The 24,345-nt window shown below is 42.3% G+C and overlaps 1 protein-coding gene across 3 annotated transcripts in view; it reads right to left on the bottom strand.

Annotated features, from left to right (window-relative positions):
* Positions 1-1,586: 1,586 nt before the first annotated feature.
* The window catches only part of noa1 (nitric oxide associated 1), a 38,250-nt gene continuing 15,491 nt past the window's right edge, over positions 1,587-24,345 (bottom strand). The window contains exons 4-8 of one of the 3 annotated variants that reach the window (XR_011593291.1): positions 21,723-21,854; positions 16,467-16,583; positions 11,368-11,485; positions 9,126-9,446; positions 1,587-1,670 (exon numbers count right to left, since the gene is read on the bottom strand). Coding sequence is in view for 1 of the 3 variants with exons in the window: in XM_070880157.1 (XP_070736258.1) it covers positions 9,235-9,446; positions 11,368-11,485; positions 16,467-16,583; positions 21,723-21,854 (579 nt within the window). In the remaining 2 variants the exon portion in view is untranslated. Of the gene's footprint in view, positions 1,671-8,492; positions 9,447-10,470; positions 10,559-11,367; positions 11,486-16,466; positions 16,584-21,722; positions 21,855-24,345 lie in introns of those variants that run through there. The other 2 variants (XR_011593292.1, XM_070880157.1) reach the window with 2 other exon arrangements.

Raw genomic sequence — 24,345 nt, 5'->3', positions numbered from 1 at the left:
ATGTTTCTATGTTAACTCTAGGAGGGCGAACTTCAGGGAGTTGAAAAGGAATCTGGCCCAGGTGGATTGAAATCAAAAATTGGTCGGCAAAACAGTAATTGAACAATGGGAGGCCTACAAAGGGGAGATAGTTCAGGTACAGAATAGACACATTCCCATGAGGGGGAAAGGGCATCCAAAGCTAGAGCTCCAGGATGACTGAAGATACAGATTCAAATGATACAAAAACCAAAGGCTTATGACAAATACAAGGTTCATAATAGAGATCTAAGCTGAATATAGAAAGTAGAGATCTAAAAAAGGGAGTAAGAGGGTCAGAGAGAGTATGAGAATAGATGCATAATTAACATTAAAAAATACTTTTGGGTTGGTTGTTAACATGTAAATAGTAAAAAGTTTGTCAAAGGTTGGGGCCATTTAGGGACTACAAAGGAGATCTTCTTGTGGAGGCAGAGGACATTGCTGAGTTACTAAATAAGTACTTTGCACCTGTCTTCACGAGAAAAGAGGATGCTGCCAATGAAGCAGTAAAGGAGGAGATAGTAGCGATATTGGAGAGGATAAAAATAGATAAAGAGGAACTTAAAATGTTGGCAGTCCTCAACGTAAAAAGATCACCCAGTCGGATGAGATGCATCCTAGATTACTGAGGTGAGTAAATTGCAGATGCTCTGGCTACAATCTTCCAATCCTCCTTAGATATGGGGGTGGTGCCAGCGGACTGCAAATGTTACATCTCTGTTCAAAAAAGGGGAGCGGGATAAACTCGGCAATTACAAGCTCGTCAGCCCAACATTGGTGGCGGGGAAACTTTTAAAGACAATAATCAAGATAAAATTAATTGGCATTTGGAAAAGTATGGGCTAATAAATGAAAGCTAGCACGGATTTGTTAAAGACAAACTGTGTTTGACTAAATTGATTGAGTTCTTTAATAAAGTAATGGAGGGGATTGATGAGGGTAATGCGGTTGATGTTGTGTATGTGTATATGGACTTTCAAAAGATGTTTGACAACGTATCAACAACTTGTATTTATATAGCGCCTTTAACATAGTATAGGTTGAACCTCCCTTATCTAGGACTCCCTTATCCGGCACCACCCCTCGTCCGGCAACATTCCCAGCCACCGAGTGGTGCATCACAGAACTCCAATATGAACAATTTGAAATCCTTTCTCGCTGCTGACTCCCGCAATCGCTGACCTGACCCCGCGATCTCTCCCCCCCTCTCCGCCACACTCCCAGCCCCAAGCCAGCCAACCCTGCTATTCCCTTGCTCAGAATCTGTACCATCCAATTTAATGTGACCACGCCTTGTCTGGCAAAATCTCTTATCTGGCACAGACCAGGTCCCGAGGGTGTCGGATAAAAGAGGTTGCTTGATATGCTCCTCCTGTATCATGTGGGAACTCAGGGACACTTCCGGTGTCCCTGACGACTATGTGTGCGGGAAGTGTATCCGCCTCCAGCTCCTAACGGACCGCGTTGCGGAATTGGAGCTGAGGGTGGATTCACTCTGGAGCATCCACGATGGTGAGAATGACGTGAGAAGCACGTGTAGCGAGTTGGTCTTACCGCAGGTGAAGGGTCCACAGCCAGCTAGGGAATGGAAGACCAGCAGGAAGAGCAGTGCAAGGAAGGTAGTGCAGGGGTCCCCTGCGGTCATCCTCCTGCAAAACAGATACACCGCTTTGAGTACTGTTGAGGGGGATGACTCATCAGGGGAGGGAAGCAGCAGCCAAGTTCATGGCACCATGGCTGGCTCTATTGCACAGGAAGGCAGGAAAAAGAGTGGGAGAGCGATAGTGATAGGGGATTCAATTGTAAGGGGCATAGATAGGCGTTTCTGCTGCCGCAACCGAGACTCCAGGATGGTATGTTGCCTCCCTGGTGCAAGGGTCAAGGATGTCTCAGAGCGGGTGCAGGACATTCTAAAAAGGGAGGGAGAACAACCAGTTGTCGTGGTGCACATTGGTACCAACGACATAGGTAAAATTAAAAAAAGGGATGAGGTCCTACGAGACGAATTTAAGGAGCTAGGAGCTAAATTAAAAAGTAGGACCTCAAAAGTAGTAATCTCGGGATTGCTACCAGTGCCACGTGCTTGTCAGAGTAGGAATTGCAGGATAGCGCAGATGAATACGTGGCTTGAGCAGTGGTGCAGTAGGGAGGGATTCAAATTCCTGGGGCATTGGAACAGGTTCTGGGGGAGGTGGGACCAGTACAAACCTGGGCAGGACCGGAACCAATGTCCTAGGGGGATTGTTTGCTAGTGCTGTAGGGGAGGAGTTAAACTAATATGGCAGGGGGATGGTAACCAATGCAGGGAGACAGAGGGAAACAAAAAGGAGACAAAAGCAAAAGACAGAAAGGAGATGAGTAAAAGTGGAGGGCAGAGAAACACAAGGCAAAAAACAAAAAGGGCCACTGAATATAAAGGGGCTGCAGGAGGGGTCAAAACTAAAAATCATGGTTTAAAAACTAGGATTAAAACACTCTACCTAAATGCACGCAGCATTCGAAATAAAGTAAATTAGTTGACGGCACAAATCAGTACAAATGGGTATGATTTGGTGGCCATTACAGAAACATGGTTGCAGGTTGGCCAAGACTGGGAATTAAACATACAGGGGTATCTGACAATTCAGAAAGATAGACAAGAAGGGAAAGGAGGTGGGGTAGCTCTGTTAATAAAGGATGATATCAGGGCAGTTGTGAGAGACGATATTGGCTCTAATGAACAAAATGTTGAATCATTGTGGGTGGAGATTAGCGATAGTAAGGGGAAAAAGTCACTGGTGGGCGTAATTTATGGGCCCCAAATAATTACTTCACGGTGGGGCGGGCAATAATCAAGGGAATAATGGAGGCATGTGAAAAAGGAATGGCAGTAGTCATGGGGGATTTTAACCTACATATCGATTGGTCAACTCAAATCGCACGGGGTAGCCTGGAGGAGGAATTCATAGAATGCATACGGGATTGTTTCTTAGAACAGTATGTAACAGAACCTACAAGGGAGCAAGCTATCTTAGATCTGGTCCTGTGTAATGTGACAGGAATAATAAACGATCTCCGAGTAAAAGATCCTCTCGGAATGAGTGATCACAGTATGGTTGAATTTGTAATACAGATTGAGGGTGAGGAAGTTGTGTCAGAAACGAGCATACTTTGCTTAAACAAAGGGGACTACAGTGGGATGAGGGCAGAGTTGGCTAAAGTAGACTGGAAACACAGACTAAACAGTGGCACAATTGAGGAACAGTGGAGGACTTTTAAGGAGCTCTTTCATAGTGCGCAACAGAAATATATTCCAGTGAAAAAGAAGGGCGGTAAGAGAAGGGATAACCAGCCATGGATAACCAAGGAAATAAAGGAGAGTATCAAATCAAAGACCAATGCGTATAAGGTGGCCAAGGTTAGTGGGAAACAAGAGGATTGGGAAAATTTTAAACAACAGCAAAGAATGACTAAAAAAGCAATAAAGAAAGGAAAGATAGATTACGAAGGTAAACTTGCACAAAACATTAAAAACAGATAGTAAAAGCTTTTAGATATATAAAACAGAAAAGCGTGACTAAAGTAAATGTTGGTCCCTTAGAAGATGAGAAGGGGGATTTAATAATGGGAAATGTGGAAATGGCTGAGACCTTAAACAATTATTTTGCTTCGGTCTTCACAGTGGAGACACAAAAACCATGCCAAAAATTGCTGGTCACGGGAATGTGGGAAGGGAGGACCTTGAGACAATCACTATCACTAGCGGGGTAGTGCTGGACAGGCTAATGGGACTCAAGGTAGACAAGTCCCCTGGTCCTGATGAAATGCATCCCAGGGTATTAAAAGAGATGGCGGAAGTTACAGCAGATGCATTCATTATAATCTACCAAAATTCTCTGGACTCTGGGGAGGTCCCAGCGGATTGGAAAGCAGCTAATGTAACGCCTCTGTTTAAAAAAGGGGGCAGACAAAAGGCAGGTAACTATAGGCAAGTTAGTTTAACATCTGTAGTAGGGAAAATGCTTGAAACTATCATTGAGGAAGAAATAGCGGGACATCTCGATAGGAATAGTGCAATCAAGCAGACGCAGCATGGATTCATGAAGGGGAAATCATGTTTAACTAATTTACTGGAATTCTTTGAGGATATAACAAGCATGGTGGATAGAGGTGTACCGATGGATGTGGTGTATTTAGATTTCCAAAAGGCATTCGATAAGGTGCCACACAAAAGGTTACTGCAGAAGATAGAGGTACGCGGAGTCAGAGGAAATGTATTAGCATGGATAGAGAATTGGCTGGCGAACAGAAAGCAGAGAGTCGGGATAAATGGGTCCTTTTCGGGTTGGAAATCGGTGGTTAGTGGTGTTGCACAGGGATCAGTGCTGGGACCACAACAGTTTACAATATCCATTGATGACCTGGAAGAGGGGACAGAGTGTAGTGTAACAAAATTTGCAGATGACATTAAGATTAGTGGGAAAGCAGGTTGTGTAGAGGACACAGAGAGGCTGCAAAGAGATTTGGATAGGTTAAGCGAATGGGCGAAGGTTTGGCAGATGGAATACAATGTCGGAAAGTGTGAGGTCATCCACCTTAGGAAAAAAAAACAGTAAAAGGGAATATTATTTGAATGGGGAGAAATTACAACATGCTGAGGTGCAGAGGGACCTGGGGGTCCTTGTGCATGAATCCCAAAAAGTTAGTTTGCAGGTGCAGCAGGTAATCAGGATGGCAAATGGAATGTTGGCCTTCATTGCGAGAGGGATGGAGTACAAAAGCAGGGTGGTCCTGCTGCAACTGTATAGGGTATTGGTATGGCCGCACCTGGAGTACTGCGTGCAGTTTTGGTCACCCTACTTAAGGAAGGATATACTAGCTTTGGAGGGGGTACAGAGACGATTCACTAGGCTGCCTCTGGAGATGAGGGGGTTACCTTATGATGATAGATTGAGTAGACTGGGTCTTTACTCGTTGGGAGTTCAGATGGATCAGGGGTGATCTTATAGAAACATTTAAAATCATGAAAAGGATAGACAAGATAGAGGCAGAGAGGTTGTTTCCATTGATGGGGGAGACTAGAACTAGGGGGCACAGCCTCAAAATACGGGGGAGCCAATTTAAAACCGAGTTGAGAAGGAATTTCTTCTCCCAGAGGGTTGTGAATCTGTGGAATTCTCTGCCCAAGGAAGCAGTTGAGGCTAGCTCATTGAATGTATTCAAGTCACAGATAGATAGATTTTTAACCAATAAGGGAATTAAGGGTTACAGGGAGAGGGCGGGTAAGTGGAGCTGTGTCCACGGCCAGATCAGCCATGATCTTATTGAATGGCGGAGCAGGCTCAAGGGGCTAGATGGCCTACTCCTGTTCCTAATTCTTATGTTCTTATGTTGAACCTGTAAAACATCCCAAGGTGCTTCACAGCAGTGTTAGAAGACAAAACAAATAAATTTGACACCGAGCCACACAAGAAGAAATTACGACAGATGACCAAGCTTGATCAATGAAGTAGGTTTTAAGGAGCGTCTTAAAAGGAGGAAAGAGAGGTAGAGAGCTTTAGGGAGGGCGTTCCAGAGCTTAGGGCCCAGGCAGCTGAAGGCACAGCTACCAATGGTTGATCAGTTATAAGCAGGGATGCTCAAGAGGGAAGAATTTGAGGAGTGCAGACATTTGAGGGTTGTGAGGCTGAAGGAGATTACAGAGATAGGGAGGGGCAAGGTCATGCAGGGATTTGTAAATAAGGATGAGAATATTGAAATCGAGGCGTTGCTTAACCAGGAGCCAATTTATGTCAGCGAGCAAATAGGTAATGGGTTGTTAGCAAAATTATAGCCCATGGATTTAAATGGACAGTGGCTATGTGGATACAAAATTGGCTAAGGGACAGATAGCAGAGTAGTGGTGAACAGTTGATTTTCAAATTTGGAAGGAAATATGGAAGGGTGTTCCCCGGGGTTGGTATTTGTACTGCTCTTTTTGATATATTAATGACCTGGATGTGGGTATACAGGGCATAATTTCAAAGTTTGCAGATGACACAAAATGTATATTGTAAACAATGAGGAGTATAGTAACAGACTTCAAGAGTACACAACGACAGACCGGTAAAATGGGCAGACACGTGGCTGATTAAATTTAATGTAGAGAAGTGTGAAGTTATACATTTTGGTAGGAAGAATGAGGAGAAGCAATATAAAATAAATGACCTGGGGGTGTATGTACAGAAATATTTTAAGGTGGCAGGACAAGTTGAGCAGGCTGTTAAGATATATAGGATCCCTTGTTTTATTAATAGAGGCATAGAAAACAAAAGCAAGGAAGTTTTGCTAAACCTTTATAAAACACTAGTTAGGCCTCAGCTGGAGTAGTGTGTTCAATTTTGGGCACCACATCTTAGGAAGGATATCAAAGCTTTAGGGAGAATGCAGAAGAGATTTATTCCAATGGTACCAGGGATGAGAGTCTTCAGTTAAATGGAGAGACTGGAGAAGCTGGGTTATTCTCCTTAGTGCAGAGAAGGTTAAGAGGAGATTTGATAGTGTTTAATGTCAAACGATTTGATTAGAGTAAATGAGAAACTTTCTTGCGGCAGAAGGGTCAGTAAACAGAGGACACAGATTTAAAGTGAATGGCAAAAGAACCAGAAACAACACGAGGAAAAAAATGTACGTAGTGAGTTATGATGATCTGGAATGCACTGCCTGAGAGGTGGGGAAGCAGATTCAAGGGAATTGGATAAATACTCGAAGGGAAAACATTTACAGGTCTATGGGGAAAGAGCAGAACTAATTGGATAGCTCTACCAAAAAGCTAGCACATGCTCGATGGGACAAATAGCCTTGTTCTGTCCTGTTGTTGATTTCTGGATTCTTTTACCTCAATCTGGTTCAGCAAAATTACTGAAACAAATACGTTTGTGCTTTAAACAAAGCAAGCTTTTATTTAAAAAGCAAATCCCGATCGGGGACTTTATCAGACAGAAGGAATGTCTGTTCGAGCGCACCCACTTCCTACGGACAAAGTGACGTTACATTGTAAAGGCACGATGGTTATACATTTTCGGCAAAAGATAACAAGATAGGGCTAGAGTGACATCCTAGTCCAGCCTATCCTCTTAGATCCCTCTTTCCCTTTGTCCACTCATAAGCCGACCTAAGTATGGTCTGATTTTAAACAAAGACCTTCTGTTAATGTTTCAGGTTAATAACATGATTTAATAAGATCTTGAGGTTTTTCTGCAAGCTGTGGGTTTTGTTTCAATATGTGTTAGTGTTGTAACATTTCGCAGTCTCGAGTCTGAGATGTCATGGCTATTCCTCCATGAATTCTTTGTTAGCTTATACTGTCCCTATACACTTCCCACGTTCTCAACTTCAATGTCTCTATACATTTTTAAACATTCACACTGTATCATTCTATGATTCTATGCCGTGCCACAAAATGCGAAGATATGGGACATGGCCACCATTCCCCACGTGGAAAGTTGCCACTCACAGCTATGGCATTGAGAAAAGTGGTGAGCAGAGGATAAGCACATCGACAAAAACACTTCACACTTCATAAGGTACGACAAGCAAGTTATTTGAGGCAACACCAGTAAGTGAACAGAAACACAGGCAACACAAGAAAATGATCAAGCTTCACTTGCACTAAAAACCACTGTAGCCTCAGGGTACAATTATTATATACACATTTTACAAACACTACCTGTTAGTACAGGTTACATATACAAATAGAAATGAATGAAGTGCAAAAACAGTTGGAAATCTGTCTTCTGGTTAAACAGTTTTAACCATATAAATATTATAAACTATTTTCTGCTCCTTCCCATTAAGGTATGTGAGAAAAAACAAAGTAGGAAAGTCCTCTTGCTGTGATTTGCCTTGACCTCAGTTCTTAGAATTACAAATGAATTTGCCAAGGAATTAATTGCCCTGTTCAGAGTGAACAGGAAAGAACGAACAAAATGGAGAGCAGTATTTCTTTTAAACTCACATGCATATGGGGATAAAATTTAGTTTAAATATTTGTGCAGAACACTGTTTAACCCCATTCATCAGTTTTAGATGAGGTCAGGATTTTGTGCATTTATTTATTCTCAATTCTGTCAGATTGTACAACTCAGAAAAATAAAATTCTTCTGCTTTCAGGTATGATTCCACTTAAAGGCCCCAAGTTTCCACACACGGCGAAAAGGTGCCCCTCAGAGCTGGGCGCCTGTTTGTCGCGCCGAAAACGGCGCCTAAAAAAACCCTCCGTATTCTCCACCTCCCTGCAGGTCCTCTGGCCCTCGGCGCAGCGCAGCACGAGCTGTAGGGGGCAGAGCCAGGTCCCTGCGCTGAAAACAGTGCCGGGACCTCTGCACATGTGCGCTACAGTGGGCACGCAAGTGCAGTAGCTCCAGGCGCCCGAAACTGTGTGGGAGGGGGTCTCGGGCCCGGCCCGTTCAGTCTCCCACCCCCTTCTCCTTCCACCCCCCCCCCCCCCCCCCCCCCAAGCTCCCGGTGTTGCAGTCGGTAAGTAGAAAATGTTTTATTTATTGATTTAAAAAAAATATATATTTCTTATTAAATTTTTTTGATTGATTTATTGGTTGATTTATTGATGTATTTATCATTTATTATTGATGATGGCTCTTTATTTGTAAAACTGAAGTGTTTAATGTTTGTAAACTTCCCTTTAACACCGCCCCCCCCCCACTATTCCCTACGCCTGATTTGTAACCTGCGCCTGATTTTTTAAAGTGTAGACAAGGTTTTTTCAAGCGTACAAAAATCTTCATTTACTCCATTCTAAGTTAGTTTGGAGTACGTTTTCACTGTGGAAACTTTGAAATCAGGCGTCAGTGGCCGGACACGCCCCCTTTTGGAAAAAAAATTCTGTTCCAAAGTGAAACTGTTCTACCTGACTAGAACTGCAGAAAACTAAATGTGGAGAATTACGATTTCTAAGATACTCCGTTCTACACCAGTTGCTCCTAAAAATCAGGAGCAAATCATGTGGAAACTTGGGGCCAAAATCCCTCCTGGAAATCAGTAAATCCTTCATTAGGAGAATTAACTTATTCACATGTCAGTCAGCTCATAAGGAGTTTCCAAAATCACAGCAAAACAAAGTAACTTACACAACGGGAGCCATCAATGAACAGCTCAGTCTTTGGGTGTATATTTAATTCTCAGCCCTGGAATAGTCACTTTTATAAATATCTTGCATCATTTCTTTCTTCTTGCTGGCTATGTTTTGGATGCAGGGACTGATCGCAGGTTTTGCACAATGGGTAATGGCCTTTTAAGTTTATAGGCTGGAGATTTTCTTACTCGTTTTCCTTTAACACTGACAATGAACGGTAGAAGAGGTGGCTTCTCAACTGTTAAGCTGATTCCTGCAGGAGTATAGGCTCGAAGCTGAATTTTATCTTCTAAATGAGCTGTCACTGCAACCCAGCCTGAAAAAAGGTAACCACAAAAGATTAGACATTTGTTACAAGAGTTCTGCAAAACACCCAAGTGTCTGAATCTTCTTACTGTTTGAAGTTACTGAAGTCATTGTTCAGTATAGCCAACTAGAATTCTCCACATTACAGTACAATTAACTTTAAACACACTGGTTATTCCATCTAGGTTTAAAAGCATTTGAACCTAATATACACTGCTGAAATAGCCCCTAAACATTTGACCAGTTATTTCAGTCTGCCCTCTCACAGCTAAAAAGTGGGGCAGGAGGTACAGAAATATTCAATTTCTCAACATTCCAAGTTCTCCAATCCAATGTTTCTCTCAGCTCAGAGCGGGCAGACTTGAGGACATTAATCGATCCATAAGGAATATTACTCATGGCCCCCCAACTTCCCTGCCCCTAAATACCACATCAAAAGAACAGATGACATAGTCCTTGTGTTCCGCCAATGTAGCTCTGAAATTAGTCAATAGTAAATGTCGAAGAAGCTCAGAATAACTGAACCCACTCTTTTTTTCTCTTCGTCTGGTAAGGGGATGTTGTTAAATCAGGACTTTTATCGCCCCTTCCCCAAACGACAAAAAATCCTTTATTTTAAAAATCTGAGATGCACTATTAATACTTTTAAAATTCCCACTGAGTTGTCTTGATGTTTTTTGGGATTCCTTAAAAATTCAGGAAAAGTTTCCACCATCTGACAGACACAAATTCTACAGCGATTCATGCTATAAATAGCTGTAGTGATGCCTAGTCAAACGTTGACACTGTAAATATTAGTAAGAGTCACTCTGCACCCACAGTGTGGGTTTTTAATAACAGTATGCCATTTAGCAACAGAGATCTGCATTTTACCTGACCTTGGACAACACCAGAGATTGATTTATAAACATTATATCTCTTTCAAAGCACTGTGGCTTTAAACAAGCTAAATTTTGACAGCAATATTTGTATTTTACATATAAATATACCCTGTAGTTAACTGAATATGCAGTACACGTCTGAAATACTTGTACCTCAGCTGCCATAGATCTGAATATGCTCCGTGCTCACTGGTCACCTGGTACCCATAGGGTTCTTGCGATGTTTAGTGTGTGTTCCATTCTGGGTCAGGGAGCAAAGTACGGTAGCAGGGATGGAGAGCATGTACTGCATGTTAAAATTAAATCACTAGACCGAGAGAGGTAGAGGCTTACCCATTTAATAGTACTGGCCACAGTGAATTGTGTAAGCAGATGTTGAGAAAATATGAATCCAATTTCCATCAGGCTATATAAGAAAATGGATTTGTGTATTTAAAGCATCAGAGTATAGCTATGGCTGAGCTAGACTAGCTATTCAAAGAGTAGCTGCCTTAAGCTTTACCCTCTGTTCAGTACTGTATTCAAATGGAGTAGAAAGAGGCATCTTTGAGCTGCATTCTTGAAACTGTCACCAGGACAGCAATGCCGTCTAGTGTGACGTGCACAGAGTAACACTGTTACATGGTTGACACTGAGCATGGGAAATGCTGCAGAACTCGAACTCCAGGCTCCAGAAGCAGGGGCTGCATCTGTGATGGGAACCATCTTGAGGGATTTCTAACATACACTGACAGGCAAATTAATATTATTTGTAGTGATGCAACAAATTTTACAGGATTCATTTACGTTATTTGTACAGATACATATTCAGCTGGGTCATGATTAAAGAAATTGCAGTTTTTCTGTGGGATCTTTATTTGGCCAATGGGAGTAGAACACTTGATTTTGTGTTTGTTTCTGCTATAGATTTATGTATACAAAACCTATTATATGAATGTTAGAGAATATATTTATGAGACTCTCATATTGCAATAGAATAGATTTGATAAGCCTAGCTGTGCATCAATTTTTAGATCTTGTTGTCTTAAACATCTCAAAAATTGATAATACCTGCTGAAGAGAGCTTGATGTCAGCTACAGCCTCAAGGGTACCAATTCCATCCAACTCAATGTCCTGAGATACCAGGGAAGGAAAATCTTTCATCCTCTCTTCTCCGCCAATAGGAACCTAGCAGAAATATGAACATGACAGGTCAGAAGACATTGTAAGCACTTCAGCATCCTTGATAGCATGCAGGTTTGTGAATCAGTCACATGGAAAGCTGGTTTGGTATCACTGGAGTGCTTTCCACTCTTTGCAAGTCCTACGCTGCAAAAGGATTTCTTATGCTACGCTTGTAATACTATCCAGTCTTCCAACCGAGTCCTGTAATGACCCCATCCCTTTCTCCCAGTTCCTATCTGTTGAATCAATCCTGATGAATTTACCTTCTGTACTAGAGCTTCTGAAATGTCCTTTCTCCTCAGCTAAAGAATCCCCCACTGCTGTGGTCCACATGACCCTGGACTGGGTCTGTCCCATTTCTCGTGCTTCTTCCCTTATGTCCTCCCTCAATGTGACAGTGCCCATCAGCCTCCACATTCACCTACATCACCACCACCTAAATCCTGATCTCACCATCAAACATGTCATCTGTGGCCCTCTTCATTTTTCAAAGGAACCTCCAGCTCCCCTTTCTTGTCACCTTCCCATGTGAATGTAAGAGATGCAACGCCTGACCATTCATCTCCTCCTACATCACTGTCCAGGGTCTCAAACACTCCTTCCATGTGAGGCATCATATACTTCTTCCAACCTAGCACACTGTATTCGCTTCTCACAGTACAGTCTCCTATACATTGGAGAAACCAAATGCAGATTAGGTGATCGTTTTGCTAGACACCTCCGTTCTGTCTGCAAGTCCGACCATGATCTATTAGTGGCTTACCAATTAATCTGCCCATTTCCATACTAACCCATCGGCCTCAGTGTTCTTATGAAGCTTCAAGAACAGTACCTCAGCTTTCTAGGCCTGCTGCCACCCCCTGGTCTGAACAATGATTTCAGTAACTTCAAACTTTAGCTATATCCGCATTTTCAACGTGGTTTTAATTTCATATCTGACTCCCAGGTTTTCTATCTCTCCCATTTTCTTGCATTCCCCAGGCCTCTCTCTCCCTTGGTTAATTATATTATTGTATAAATATGCCTGCTCGCCTTATATTGCAGTTCTGAAGAAGTGCTTGCACCCCAAAATGTTAACTTGTCGGTTCTCTTCCTAAATGCTGATCTGCTGTGTTTTTAACATTTTAACAGAGGCCTAAATCGCTTTTTGTATTCACTAACCTAACCATTTAATTCAACAGGTTGCTACTAAAAAAACAAAAAACAAATTCAATGCAAACCAGCAAAGCTGCTCTCAAATTACTCACTTGTCTGCCCTACTCTTTCCTTTAGTAACATCTATTTCATATGCCAAGATGTATTGTTGAACTATAGAAAGTTAATGACATTTATCAACATTCATTTTTGATTTCTCTTCCAAAATTACTGTAATGTCCACATGACACAGAAGTTACATACTGGCTAGGCACACAACTGCATCGTCAATGTCAAATGATAAGAGACACACCAATACCAGTCTCACTATTTCCTTTTAACGCTGTCTTCGGAATAAGTTTCAGAATAAGGGGTCGCTCATTTAAAACAGAAATGTGGAGGAATTTCTTCTGAGGGTTGTGAATTTTTGGAATTCTCTATCCCAGAGAACTGTGGAGGCTGGGTCTTTGAATATATTTAAGGCGGAGATAGACAGATTTTTGAATGATAAGGGAGTCAAGGGTTATGGGGAGCGGGCAGGGAAGTGGAGCTGAGTCCATGATCAGATCAGCCATAATCTTACTGAATGGCAGAGCAAGCTCGAGATGCCAAATGGCCTACTCCTGCTATTTCTTATGTTCAGATGAGTTGTTAAGCTAAGACCCCTTCTGTTCAAAGAAAGATTTGCATTTATATAACTTTTACCATGATCGCCAGACGTCCCAAAGCGCTTTACAGCTAATTAATTAATTTCTAAAGTGTAGTCACTGTTGTAATGTAGAAAATGTGACAGCCAAATTGCGCACAGCCAGCTCCCACAAACAGCAATGTGATAATGACTGAATAATCTGTTTTAGTGATGTTGATTGTGGGATAAATATTGGCCAGGACACAGAGGATAACTCTATTGCTCTTCTTCGAAACAGTGTCATAGGATTTTTTACATCCACCCGACAGGATAGACAGGGCCTCGTTTAACATCTCATCTGAGATACAGCATCTGAGATAGTGCAGGACTCCCTCAGCACTGCACTGGAGTGTCAGTCTAGATTTTTGTGCTCAAGTCGCTGGAGTGGGTCTTGAACCCAGAACTATTGTGACTCAGAGGCGAGTGTGCTATGGCTGACGGACACTGTTTAGATGGATGTAAAAGATCCCATGCACTATTTGAGTAGGAGAGTTCTCCTGGTGTCCTAGGTAGCACTTATTCCTCAATTAACATAGCCAAAACAGATAAACCGGTCATTTATTCTCACTGCTGTTAGTGAGACCTTGATGTACGTAGATTGGCTGTAGCAGTTGCCTACATAACAGTGACTGCACTCCAAAAGTACTTGGCTGTGAAGCAGTTTGGAATATGCTGAAGACATGAAAAACACTATTATAAATTAAAGTTCTTTCTCCAACAGTGCAACCCAATGACCTGCAGTGGTATAATTGAAAACAAATTCTGGTTATGGAATATGTGTTAAGAGAATTCTACATAATTTCAGAGTCCTTCATGCACTTTGTCCGATTACCACCCAATTTCCCCAAGAAAACTTTACCTTGGTTTCACACCGAGGCTACAAAGGCATTTTATTGCTGAAACAGTTGATGCAATATGAAAAGAAGACTGCGTGGTGTTTATACACAACTTACATTATCCGCATACTGGTCACTTTATCTAGAGCAGTGCGTTTCTCAAGACCCTTGGTTCTAGTATTCTGATGGCACAGTGTGCTTAAACAGCGAGTAGATGAGTAATAACAGGAAGGCCTTTGGTTCATTCCTCAGTTTATACCAATTTAGTTTAGCTAATCCATAGTAGTAGTAGTAGTAGGAGTGCTACAAATTGCCTCAAAATTCTGGGTTCAGGAAGGGAGTGCAAGAAAGGGGGAAGAAACACAGCCAGGGTTCCTGTACCAGATCACTATTGACTGATTTCTGCTGAAAATGCAAGAAAGCCCTTGCTCTTTAGATGCTCGACGAGAAGTTTCCCCTTCCCCCTTTGCACGTCAGTACAAAAGCCTGCCAACACGGATGGACAAGTTTCATGTATGAAAAGAAGTCCCTTTAGTGAAGTAGCAGGATGCACTCGTGGAATTGTATCGCAGCAATGCCAGATGTCAGAGCCATCAGGAAAGAGAAAAGTTGGAAAAAAGGCACTGATTATAATCATTTCAGATACCACTGACAAGGACAGGAATATGGTTCACCTGACATCCAAATGTAATAAAATCACAACTGGGAAGCATACCGTACTAAAAGAGAAGCGCATGCTTTGTTGGAATGTTTCTGTATTACATTTGTCTGAATTGTCATTTTCCTTATGCTTCATATCATTTATAATATGGAATACTTGTTGGGGGGGGGAGGGGGGGCAAAATATAAGTTAGAAATGGTTAAAATTTATTCCTGTGTATATACTTTCATGACTTGCTTTGTTCTGCCCAACACTATTACTTGAAATAAAAACAGAAAATGCTGGAAATACTCAGATCAGGCAGCATCTGTGGAGAAAAAAAAAAGTTAATGTTTCAAGTCGATGCCTTTCATCATCGACCTGAAACATTAACTGTTTCTCTCTCCACAGATGCTGCCTGATCTGCTGAGCGTTTCCAGCATTTTCTGTTTTTATGTCAATTTCCAGCATCCGCAGCATTTTGCTTTTGTAACTACAGGTTAGATCGAAGGTCGTCCCATGCTGTCATCGAACTACAGTACGCGGACGACGCTCGCGCCTGCGCACTCAGAGGCCGAACTCGAAGCCATCGTCAACACCTTCACCGAGGCGTATGAAAGCATGGGCCTTACACTAAACATCAGTAAGACAAAGGTCCTTCAACAACCTGACCCCGCCACACAGCACTGCCCCCTGGTCATCAAAATCCATGGAGCGGCCTTGGACAACGTGGACCATTTTCCATACCTTGGGAGCCTACTATCAGCAAGGGCAGACATCGATGACGAGGTCCAGCACCGCCTCCAGTGCGCCAGCGTTGCCTTCGGTCGTCTGAGGAACTGAGTGTTTGAAGACCAGGACCTCAAATCTGACACCAAGCTTATGGTCTACAGGGCAGTGGTGATACCCACCCTCCTATATGGCTCAGATGTGGACCATATACAGCAGACATCTCAAAGCACTAAAGAAGTACCACCAATGCTGCTGCCGCAAGATCCTGCAAATCCACTGGGAGGACAAGGCGCACCAACGTCAGTGTTCTAGCTCAGGCCAACAACCCCAGCATCAAAGGACTGACCACACTCGACGAGTTCCATTGGGCGAGCCACGTCGTCTGCATGCCCAACACTAGACTCCCTAAGCAAGCGCTCTACTCTGAACTCCTACACAGCAAGCAAGTTCCAGGTGGGCAGAGGAAATCTTTCAAGGACACCCTCAAAGGCTCCTTGATAAAGTGCAACATTCCCACCAGCACCTGGGAATCCCTGGCCCAATACTGCCCAAAGTGGAGGAAGAGCATCTGGGCGGGCACTGAGCACCTTGTCGCCGAGAGCATGCAGAAATCAAGCGCAGACAGCGGAAGCAGCTTGCGGCAAACCAGGCTCCCCACCCACCCTTTCCTCAAACGACTGTCTGCCCCATCTGTTACAGAGACTGTAATTCCTGTATTGGACTGTAGTCACCGGAGAACTCAATTTTAGAGTGGATGTGATTCCGAGGGACTGCCTATGATGATGACTTGAACTCGTCTTCAACACAACTAAAATCATATCAGAACAATGGGCAAATTACAGAAGGACATTTTGGCCACCTTCATATACTGCAAGTACAAAACAGACCTTGGTCTATAGTAAAGTACATGCTCTGCAATTTTTTCCTGTACTCTGATACAGAATGATGACTTACCCCAAGTAGTGCTTTTCCAGCGTGCTTCTGGTAGACTGAATCTGCTTTTTCAAGGCTCGTAATGTGGACTGGAAGCTGGTTGGAAGCAACAACAGAAAACCAGGCTGACTTTTCTCCCTGTAAAATGCAACGAAAATGTCGCAAAACAATGTTGAAAAAAATGCTAACAAAAATCAAACAAACTGCAGATGCTTCAATTCCAAACAAAAACAGAATGCTGGAAACATTCAGCAGGTCAGACAGTAATTGAGGAGAGAACAGATGAGTTGGATTTCAGATGTTGGCCCTCCTTCAGAACTAAGTGCAACTTGTGTCAGCTAAAACAGAAAATAATGAACATGGGCAATGATAGCACAAATCTCAATACATAAAAGCCTGCAAATACATTTGTTTCATCCGATTTTATTTTCCACGATTAATCTTTTAAAGCAGATAACATACCTAGCACTCTGACAATGGGGGGGGGGGGGGGGGGGGAGGGGGGAAGTGGGGGCATAGTCTCAGGATAAGGGGTAGGCCAATTAAGACCGAGATGAGGAGGAATTTCTTCACTCAGAGGGCTGTGAATCTTTGGAATTCTTTACTCCAAAGGTCAAAGGTCTGTGGATGCTGAATCATTGAGTATATTCAAGGCTGAGATAGACGAATTGATTTTTGGACTCATGGGGAAATCGAGGGATATGGGAACGGAGCGGGAAAGTGGAGTTGAGGGCGAAGATCAGCCACAATCAGCTCGAAGGGCTGTATGGCCTACTCCTTATGTTCTTATGACAGGAGGAGAAAGCTAACTACTTTAATGTACAGAAACAAAGGGAAAGATTAAATACTAAATCACAAACACATAACTGATACTGACATAAAAATAATTTTCCCTCCAGCCTCACAATAATTGTGCCATTTATGTTTAGAAATTAAACCCAGCAGGTTTAGTGCAGCAGCAATCTCACACAGCTACTTCTCAATTCTGACCTCCTCCAAGAATCTCATTAAGCTCTGTTCCGAACTAAGAATTGGAAATATTAATTACATTTATAGTAACAAAGATTACTTATTTGTACTGAAACCAGCTTTTAGCACCTGTTTCAGTGCCTTGCAGTTGCTAGCATTTTCTATTTGATTTAATTCTCCCTCATGTTCACCTTTTCCTTAGGCCTCTCACTGCCTCAGCTATTCACACATCCTTTTGTTTCTTATCCAGTGTCTTTGCTTAGAGAAATCAGATTAGGTTACTGCTTATGAAGGGGAAGTCATGTTTGACAGATTTGCTGGAATTCTTTGAGGATGCAATGAACAGGGTGGATAAAGAGGAAGTGGATATGGTGTATTTGGACTTCTAGAAGGCATTTGACAAGGTGCCACATAAAAGGTTACTGCACAATATAAAAGTTCACAGGGTTGGGGGTAATATATTAGCATGGATAGAGGATTGGCTAACTAACATAGAACAGAGAGTCGGGATAAATGGTTCATTCTCTGGTTGGCAACCAGTAACTAGTGAGGTGCCGCAGGGATCAGTGCTGGGACCCCAAATATTTACAATCTATATTAACGACTTGGAAGAAGGGACAGAGTGTAACGTAGCCAAGTTTGCTGACGATACAAAGATGGGAGGAAAGGCAATGTGTGAGGAGGACACAAATGACCTGCAAAAGGATATAAACAAAAGGCTAAGTCAGTGGGCAAAAAATTGGCAGATGGAATATAACGTTGGAAAGTGTGAGGTTATGCACTTCGGCAGAAAAAAAAATTGAAGAGCAAGTTATTATTTAAATGGAGAAAAATTGCAAAGTGCTGCAGTACAGCGGGACCTGGGAGTATTTGTGCATGAAACACAAAAAGTTAGTCTGCAGGTACAAGAAGTAATCAGGAAGACCAATGGAATCTTGGCCTTTATTGTAAAAGGGATGGAGTATAAAAGCAGAGAATTCTTGCTACAGTTATACAGAGTATTAGCGAGGCCACACCTGGAATACTGCGTAGTTTTGGTTTCCATATTTAAGAAAGGATATACTTGCTTTGGAGGCAGTTCAGAGAAGGTTCACTAGGTTGATTCCGGAGAGGAAGGGGCTGACTTATGAGGAAAGGTCGAGTAGGTTGGGCCTTTACTCATTGGAATTCAGAAGAATGAGAGGTGATCTTATCGAAACATAAGATTATGAGGGGGCTTGACAAGGTGGATGCAGAGAGGACGTTTCCACTGATGAGGGAAACTAGAACTGGGGGCATAATTTTAGAATAAGGGGCTGCCCATTTAAAACTGAGATGAGGAGGAATTTCTTCTCTCAGAAGGTTGTAAATGTGTGGCGTTTGCTGCCTCAGAGAGCTGAGGAGCCGGGACATTGAATAAATTTAAGGGAGATAGACAGTTTCTTCACCGATAAGAGAATAGGGAGTTATGGGGAGAGGGAGAGGGCAGGGAAGTGAACCCGAGTCCATGATCGGATCAGCCATGATCGTATTAAATGGCGGATCAGGCTCGAGGGGCCAAATGGCCTACTCCTGCTCCTATTTCTTATGTTTGCTGAACACCTGCATTCTGTTTGTAAGTGTGACCTTCAGCTTCCCTGCCATTTGAACTCTCCATTCTGACCAGTTTGTCTTTAGCCATCGTCACTGGTCCAGTGAACTCAATGCAAGCTCAAGGAACAGGACTGCATCTTTCTACTGTGCACTTTTCAGCCCTGTGATCGTAACAGTGATGTTAACAACTTCAGACCTTAACCACAGCTCCCATTTGTTCTCTCTGGCAGTTGGTGCTGGCAACACATGATGGGTGTGCCAGTATTTCTGGGAATGGGGGGGGGGGGGAAGAGAGCGGGTTGGTACTTGGGGTGGGCACCCCCTTCGGAACACTACTGGTAGGTGGTCTGTGCCCTTGGTATCGACCTGCTTCCTTTACTTTTTTCACCAGACTCCCAGGTCACCCAACCGGCTCCGTCTTGCTGGTTTATCATGCTTCCCTTTTTACCTAATCTTCTAACTATTCAAACACTCTTTGTGCCTCCCTCATTAAGCCTCCTGTCAATACCACGTCTGCCACTTAGCCATCTCCTGTCCTCCACCCATGTATTTCTCAGCTCATTCTATTTATTTTGCTGTCTTTTTTTCTTTCATTCCCCCTTTCCCTTGTGCTCATTTTTTAATGCTGCTCATCTATAACATCTCCTTGTCCGGAGAAGGATCCAAAGCCTCAAATGTCGAGGCTGTTTTTCCACAGATGCAACATATGCTGAGTATTTCCATCTTTTTCTGATTTTTTTCAGATTTCCAGCATCTGCAGTATTTTATTTGTCCATTTGTTTCTTTAACACTTGACTGAGCCAATCTGTTTAATTAGCCATCAATTATTTCACTGATATTTCCTGTGCTTGTCTGTTTGGTTCCCCCCTTTCTAATTCTATTAATGTGCTGTTCATCTCTCATTTATTATTTCTGAAGGATGTGAGCCCAGTACACTAACTGTTCTCTCCACAGATGCCAACTGAGCTGCTAGGTTTCCATCTTTACCTACTTTAGTTTCAAATTTCCAGCTTGCAATATTTTGCTTTGTATTCACCTTATAAATGTATAGAAACATAGAAAATAGGCGCAGGAGTAGGCCATTTGGCTCTTCGAGCCTGCACCACCATTTAATAAGATCATGGCAGATCCTTCACCTCAGTATCCCTTTCCTGCTTTCTCTCCATACCCCTTGATCCCTTTAGCCGTAAGGGCCATATCTAACTCCCTCTTGAATACATCCAATGAACTGGCATCAACAACTCTCAGCAGGGAATTCCACAGGTTAACAACTCTCCGAGTGAAGAAGTTTCTCCTCATCTCAGTCCTAAATGGCCTACCCCTTATCCTAAGATTGTGTCCCCTGGTTCTGGACTTCCCCAACATCGGGAACATTCTTCCCACATCTAACCTGTTTGATTCTCCCTTATCCGGAACCATTCCCGGCCACCGGGTGGCACATGCGCAGAACTCCAACATGAACAAATTTAAGTCCTTCCTCATTGCTAACTCCCGCAATTGCTGGCCTGACCCCCGCGATCTACCCCACTCCTAGCCCCAAGCCAGCCAGCCCCAATATCCCCATGCTCAGTACCTGTACCATCCACTTTAACGTGACCACCCCTCATCCGGAAAAATCCCTTATCCGGAACAGGCCAGGTCCCGAGGGTTCTGGATAAGGGAGGTTAAACCTGTAGTTATATTCAGTTTGCTGTCAATTGAAGCCAGTTAAATCTTGACTATAAACAGGATAAAGATGGCAGTGGACATTTAATCCAAGTCTCTACATATCAGTGGACCCATTCCTCTTCCCATCACTACTTTCCTGTCCACCACCACCCCAAAAATTAAAAAGTACCACCAAGCTTAGATTGCAGAGAGATAAAAATATTAAAACAAAAAATATTTGCAAATGCACATCTTGCATCTGTGTACATTGGATACTGTGTATAAATGCTTGTGGAAGTGTTTTATAAAAAACAAATACAAAAGCTGATATGGCATTCTGTAGCTGCATTATTCTGACCAGAATTGTTGACTAAACTCAGATTATAGCAACAGGTCATATTATAAATAAGGTAAAGATAACAGTAACTGTAAATCTACACAGTGAATATCCCACAAGCCACGCTGAGCTTTGGCCAGTTTAAGCCCATCTCTTAAACCTAGCTCCCACAAAGACTCCTGCTCTGTAAAGTGCCCAAGACTTTTTCTTACTTTAAGGAAGCTCTATAAATGCAAATTGTTGCGGTTTAATTTACCAGATATCTTATGTAATGTAAGTATCCCACTGCTAATCCACTAGATCTATATAAAAAGACAACACTCTTTTATAGAGTACACAATTTACTAGTAACTTCATGAGAGTGAAAGTGTAATAGGTGTGTAATAATATAGCAACACACATCACTAAAACAGTTAGCTCATCAGTAAATTGGTTGTGAGCTCCCCTATAAAGAAAATCCCCATGTTTTTAAATTGAATACCATCTTAACCAAATACACTTCACTTAGACATGATTTTTTTTTCAAAAATCCTTTAAAATAGGAACATTAAACTGGGATTAATTATATTCTTCTTTCATATTTGGTATAAGAAATAGGAGGAGTAGACCATATGGCCTCTTGAGGCGGTATTTAATAGTTATGTCAAATTTTGTTTGATAATGCCCCTGTGAAGCGTCTTGGGACGTTTTACTATTTAAAAAGGATCTATATAAAAGTTGTTGTTGTTCCATTGAGATTTCTAGATCTTTACCTTCAGAAAGTCTATGCGACCTAAGGCACCCAGAAATAGCACCATTCCAGGCTGCAGTACATAAGTCCGAGGGATGATACCTGATGATGGCATCACAACCTTCAGTTCTTGCTCCGTAAGTAGATTTAAAATCTGCAAAATATATTGGAGTGGCATGAAAGACTTGCAGCGAGTTTTCACTTCCAAGACAAAAAAATTCTTGTGGATCTCACTACCAAGCTGCTCGCTAGTTGATCTTACTTATTTCTGCAGCTTCAAATAACTTAACTATTAAAGAATTGTGATTAAAACATAGCTTACAACAGGTAACAAATAACTTGTGATTGGTTTCAATTATTTCTACTACTCATTTTTCAAATATAGGGTATGAGGAATGATATTCCTCCACAACAAAAACACTTCAGAGATTGATTTCATAAACGTGAAGCCAGGTTGGCAGGCTGTAATTAGTGGGATGCCGCAAGGATCAGCGCTTGGGCCTCAGCTATTTACAATCTAATGACTTAAGACAATACAAAGCTAGAAGGGAAAGTAAGCTGCGAGGACAACACAAAGAGAGCCTGCAAAGAGATATAAACAGGTGAGTGGGCAATAAGGTGGCAGATGGAGTATAATGCAGGGGAAATGTGAGGTTATTCACTTTGGTAGGAAAAATAGAAAAACAGAATATTTTTTAAATGGTGACAAACTATTAAATGTTGGTGTTCAGAGGGATTTGGGTGCCCTTGTACAGGAAACAGTTAGCATGTAGGAACAGCAAGCAATTTGGAAGACAAATAGCATGTTGGCCTTTATTGCAAGTGGGTTGGCGTACAAGAGTAAGGAAGTCTTACTACAATTGTTCAGGGCTTTGGTGAGACTACAACTGGAGTACTGGGCACAGTTTTGGTCTCCTTATCGGAGGAAGGATATACTTGCCTTAGAGGCTGTGCAACAAAGGTTCACTAGATTGATCCCTGGGATGAGAGGGTTGTTCTGAGGAGAGATTGAGCCCATATTCTCTGGAGTTTAGAAGAATGAGAAGTGATCTCATTGCAACATTTAAGATTCCAAGGGGGATTAACAGGGTAAATGCTGAGAAGTTGTTTCCCCTGGCTGGAGAGTCTAGAACTAGGGGGCATAGTGTCAGGATAAGGGGTCTGCTATTTAAGACTGAGATGAGGAGGAATTTCTTCACTCAGAGGGTTGCGAATCTTTAGAATTCTCTATCCCAAAGGGCTGTGGATGCTGAATCATTTGAGTATATTCAAGACTGAGATAGACAGATTTTAGGCTCTACAGGAATCAAGGGATATGGGGATCGGGCGGGAAAGTGGAGTTGAGGTCGAAGATCAGCCATGATCTTATTGAATGGTGGAGCAGGCCTACTCCTGCTCCTAATTCTTACAAAGTTTAAGTCAACAATCTTACTAATGCACATGCAACTGAAGTTGCTAATACCAACAGCCTTTTCTAAAGTTCCAGGCCCACAAAATTCAAAAGAGGACAAACCAGCAAATAGGACTGAGTTATCTGGGCATTGAGGACCGAATTGCCAGGGTTCAAGGGTGGCACTTGGTCCTAAGCCCGCAAGTTGCCCTCCCCTTTAATTTGGAAACTAGTAAATGCTTCAAATAGAACCTGAAAAAAAAGTAAAACTTTGCATTTCATCAGGAGCTCACATTCACGTTATTAAACTACTTATAACAGCAACTGACTCAAACTCTTGCTTTTATGACACATTTTAGAAACCAGGACAAAATATTTTTGTTCCACATAAAAAAAAACTTTTGCAACTAACAACTGATAAATCCAAAACTCAATTTAAGATTTTAACTTCCCAAAAGGAGCACACAATCTAGGCTGATAGTTCGATGCAGTACTAAGGGAGTGTTGCATTGGCAAATGTTTTGCCCTTCAGATGAGATGTTAAAATGAAACCCAGTCTGCCTGTTGAAAGCAACAGATCCCATGACACTATTTGAAGAGCTGGGAGTTCTCCCTGTGGCCTGGCCAATATTCATCCCTCAACCAACACCATCAAGTCAGACTATGGTCTTTTAAATCATCTGTTGTTTGTGGGATCTTGCTGCGTATAAACCACTGCCACATTTAGAGACATTTCAGAAGTAATTCATTGGCTGTGAAGCACTTTGGGGAGTCCTGAGGATGTGAACAGAACTATATAAATGCAAGTTACTTTCTTTCATAATGTTACCATTCTTAGTGATTAAAAGAAAAGACATTGCATTTAGTCGAGCATGGAGAACATCTGTAAATGTACACAAACAATTTGTCCCCCATTGACCAGCTTTCTTATTTATGGATATTTCTTCCTTTTCCCAAATCAAGGGTCTTTCCCATTTCCCTTCCTCTCCCCAAGTGCCTCACACCACCCACGGTTGATGATCATTAACCATAATCTCTTAACCTGCTCCCAGGCTTCTGCATGTCAGCTGCTAGGTGTACGCAGTCTCGGGTGACCATCTTTCGACTGGCTATTGAGGACACTATGTTACATAGTGGGACGGATAGCTGATACAACATCTCGAGGAAGGCAAGGGGAAAGTGAGCGAAACAGAGTTAGACACTTTACGTTGTTGTTCAGTAGGCTAAATATAACTGAACAGTTCTGGGCACCTTG

Source organism: Pristiophorus japonicus, chromosome 1, assembly GCF_044704955.1.
Source record: "Pristiophorus japonicus isolate sPriJap1 chromosome 1, sPriJap1.hap1, whole genome shotgun sequence".
In the NCBI taxonomy this organism is placed as follows: Eukaryota; Metazoa; Chordata; class Chondrichthyes; family Pristiophoridae; genus Pristiophorus; species Pristiophorus japonicus.
The sequence above is the reverse complement of the archived record's forward strand: the minus strand, read 5'-3'. Positions and strand labels throughout refer to the sequence as shown.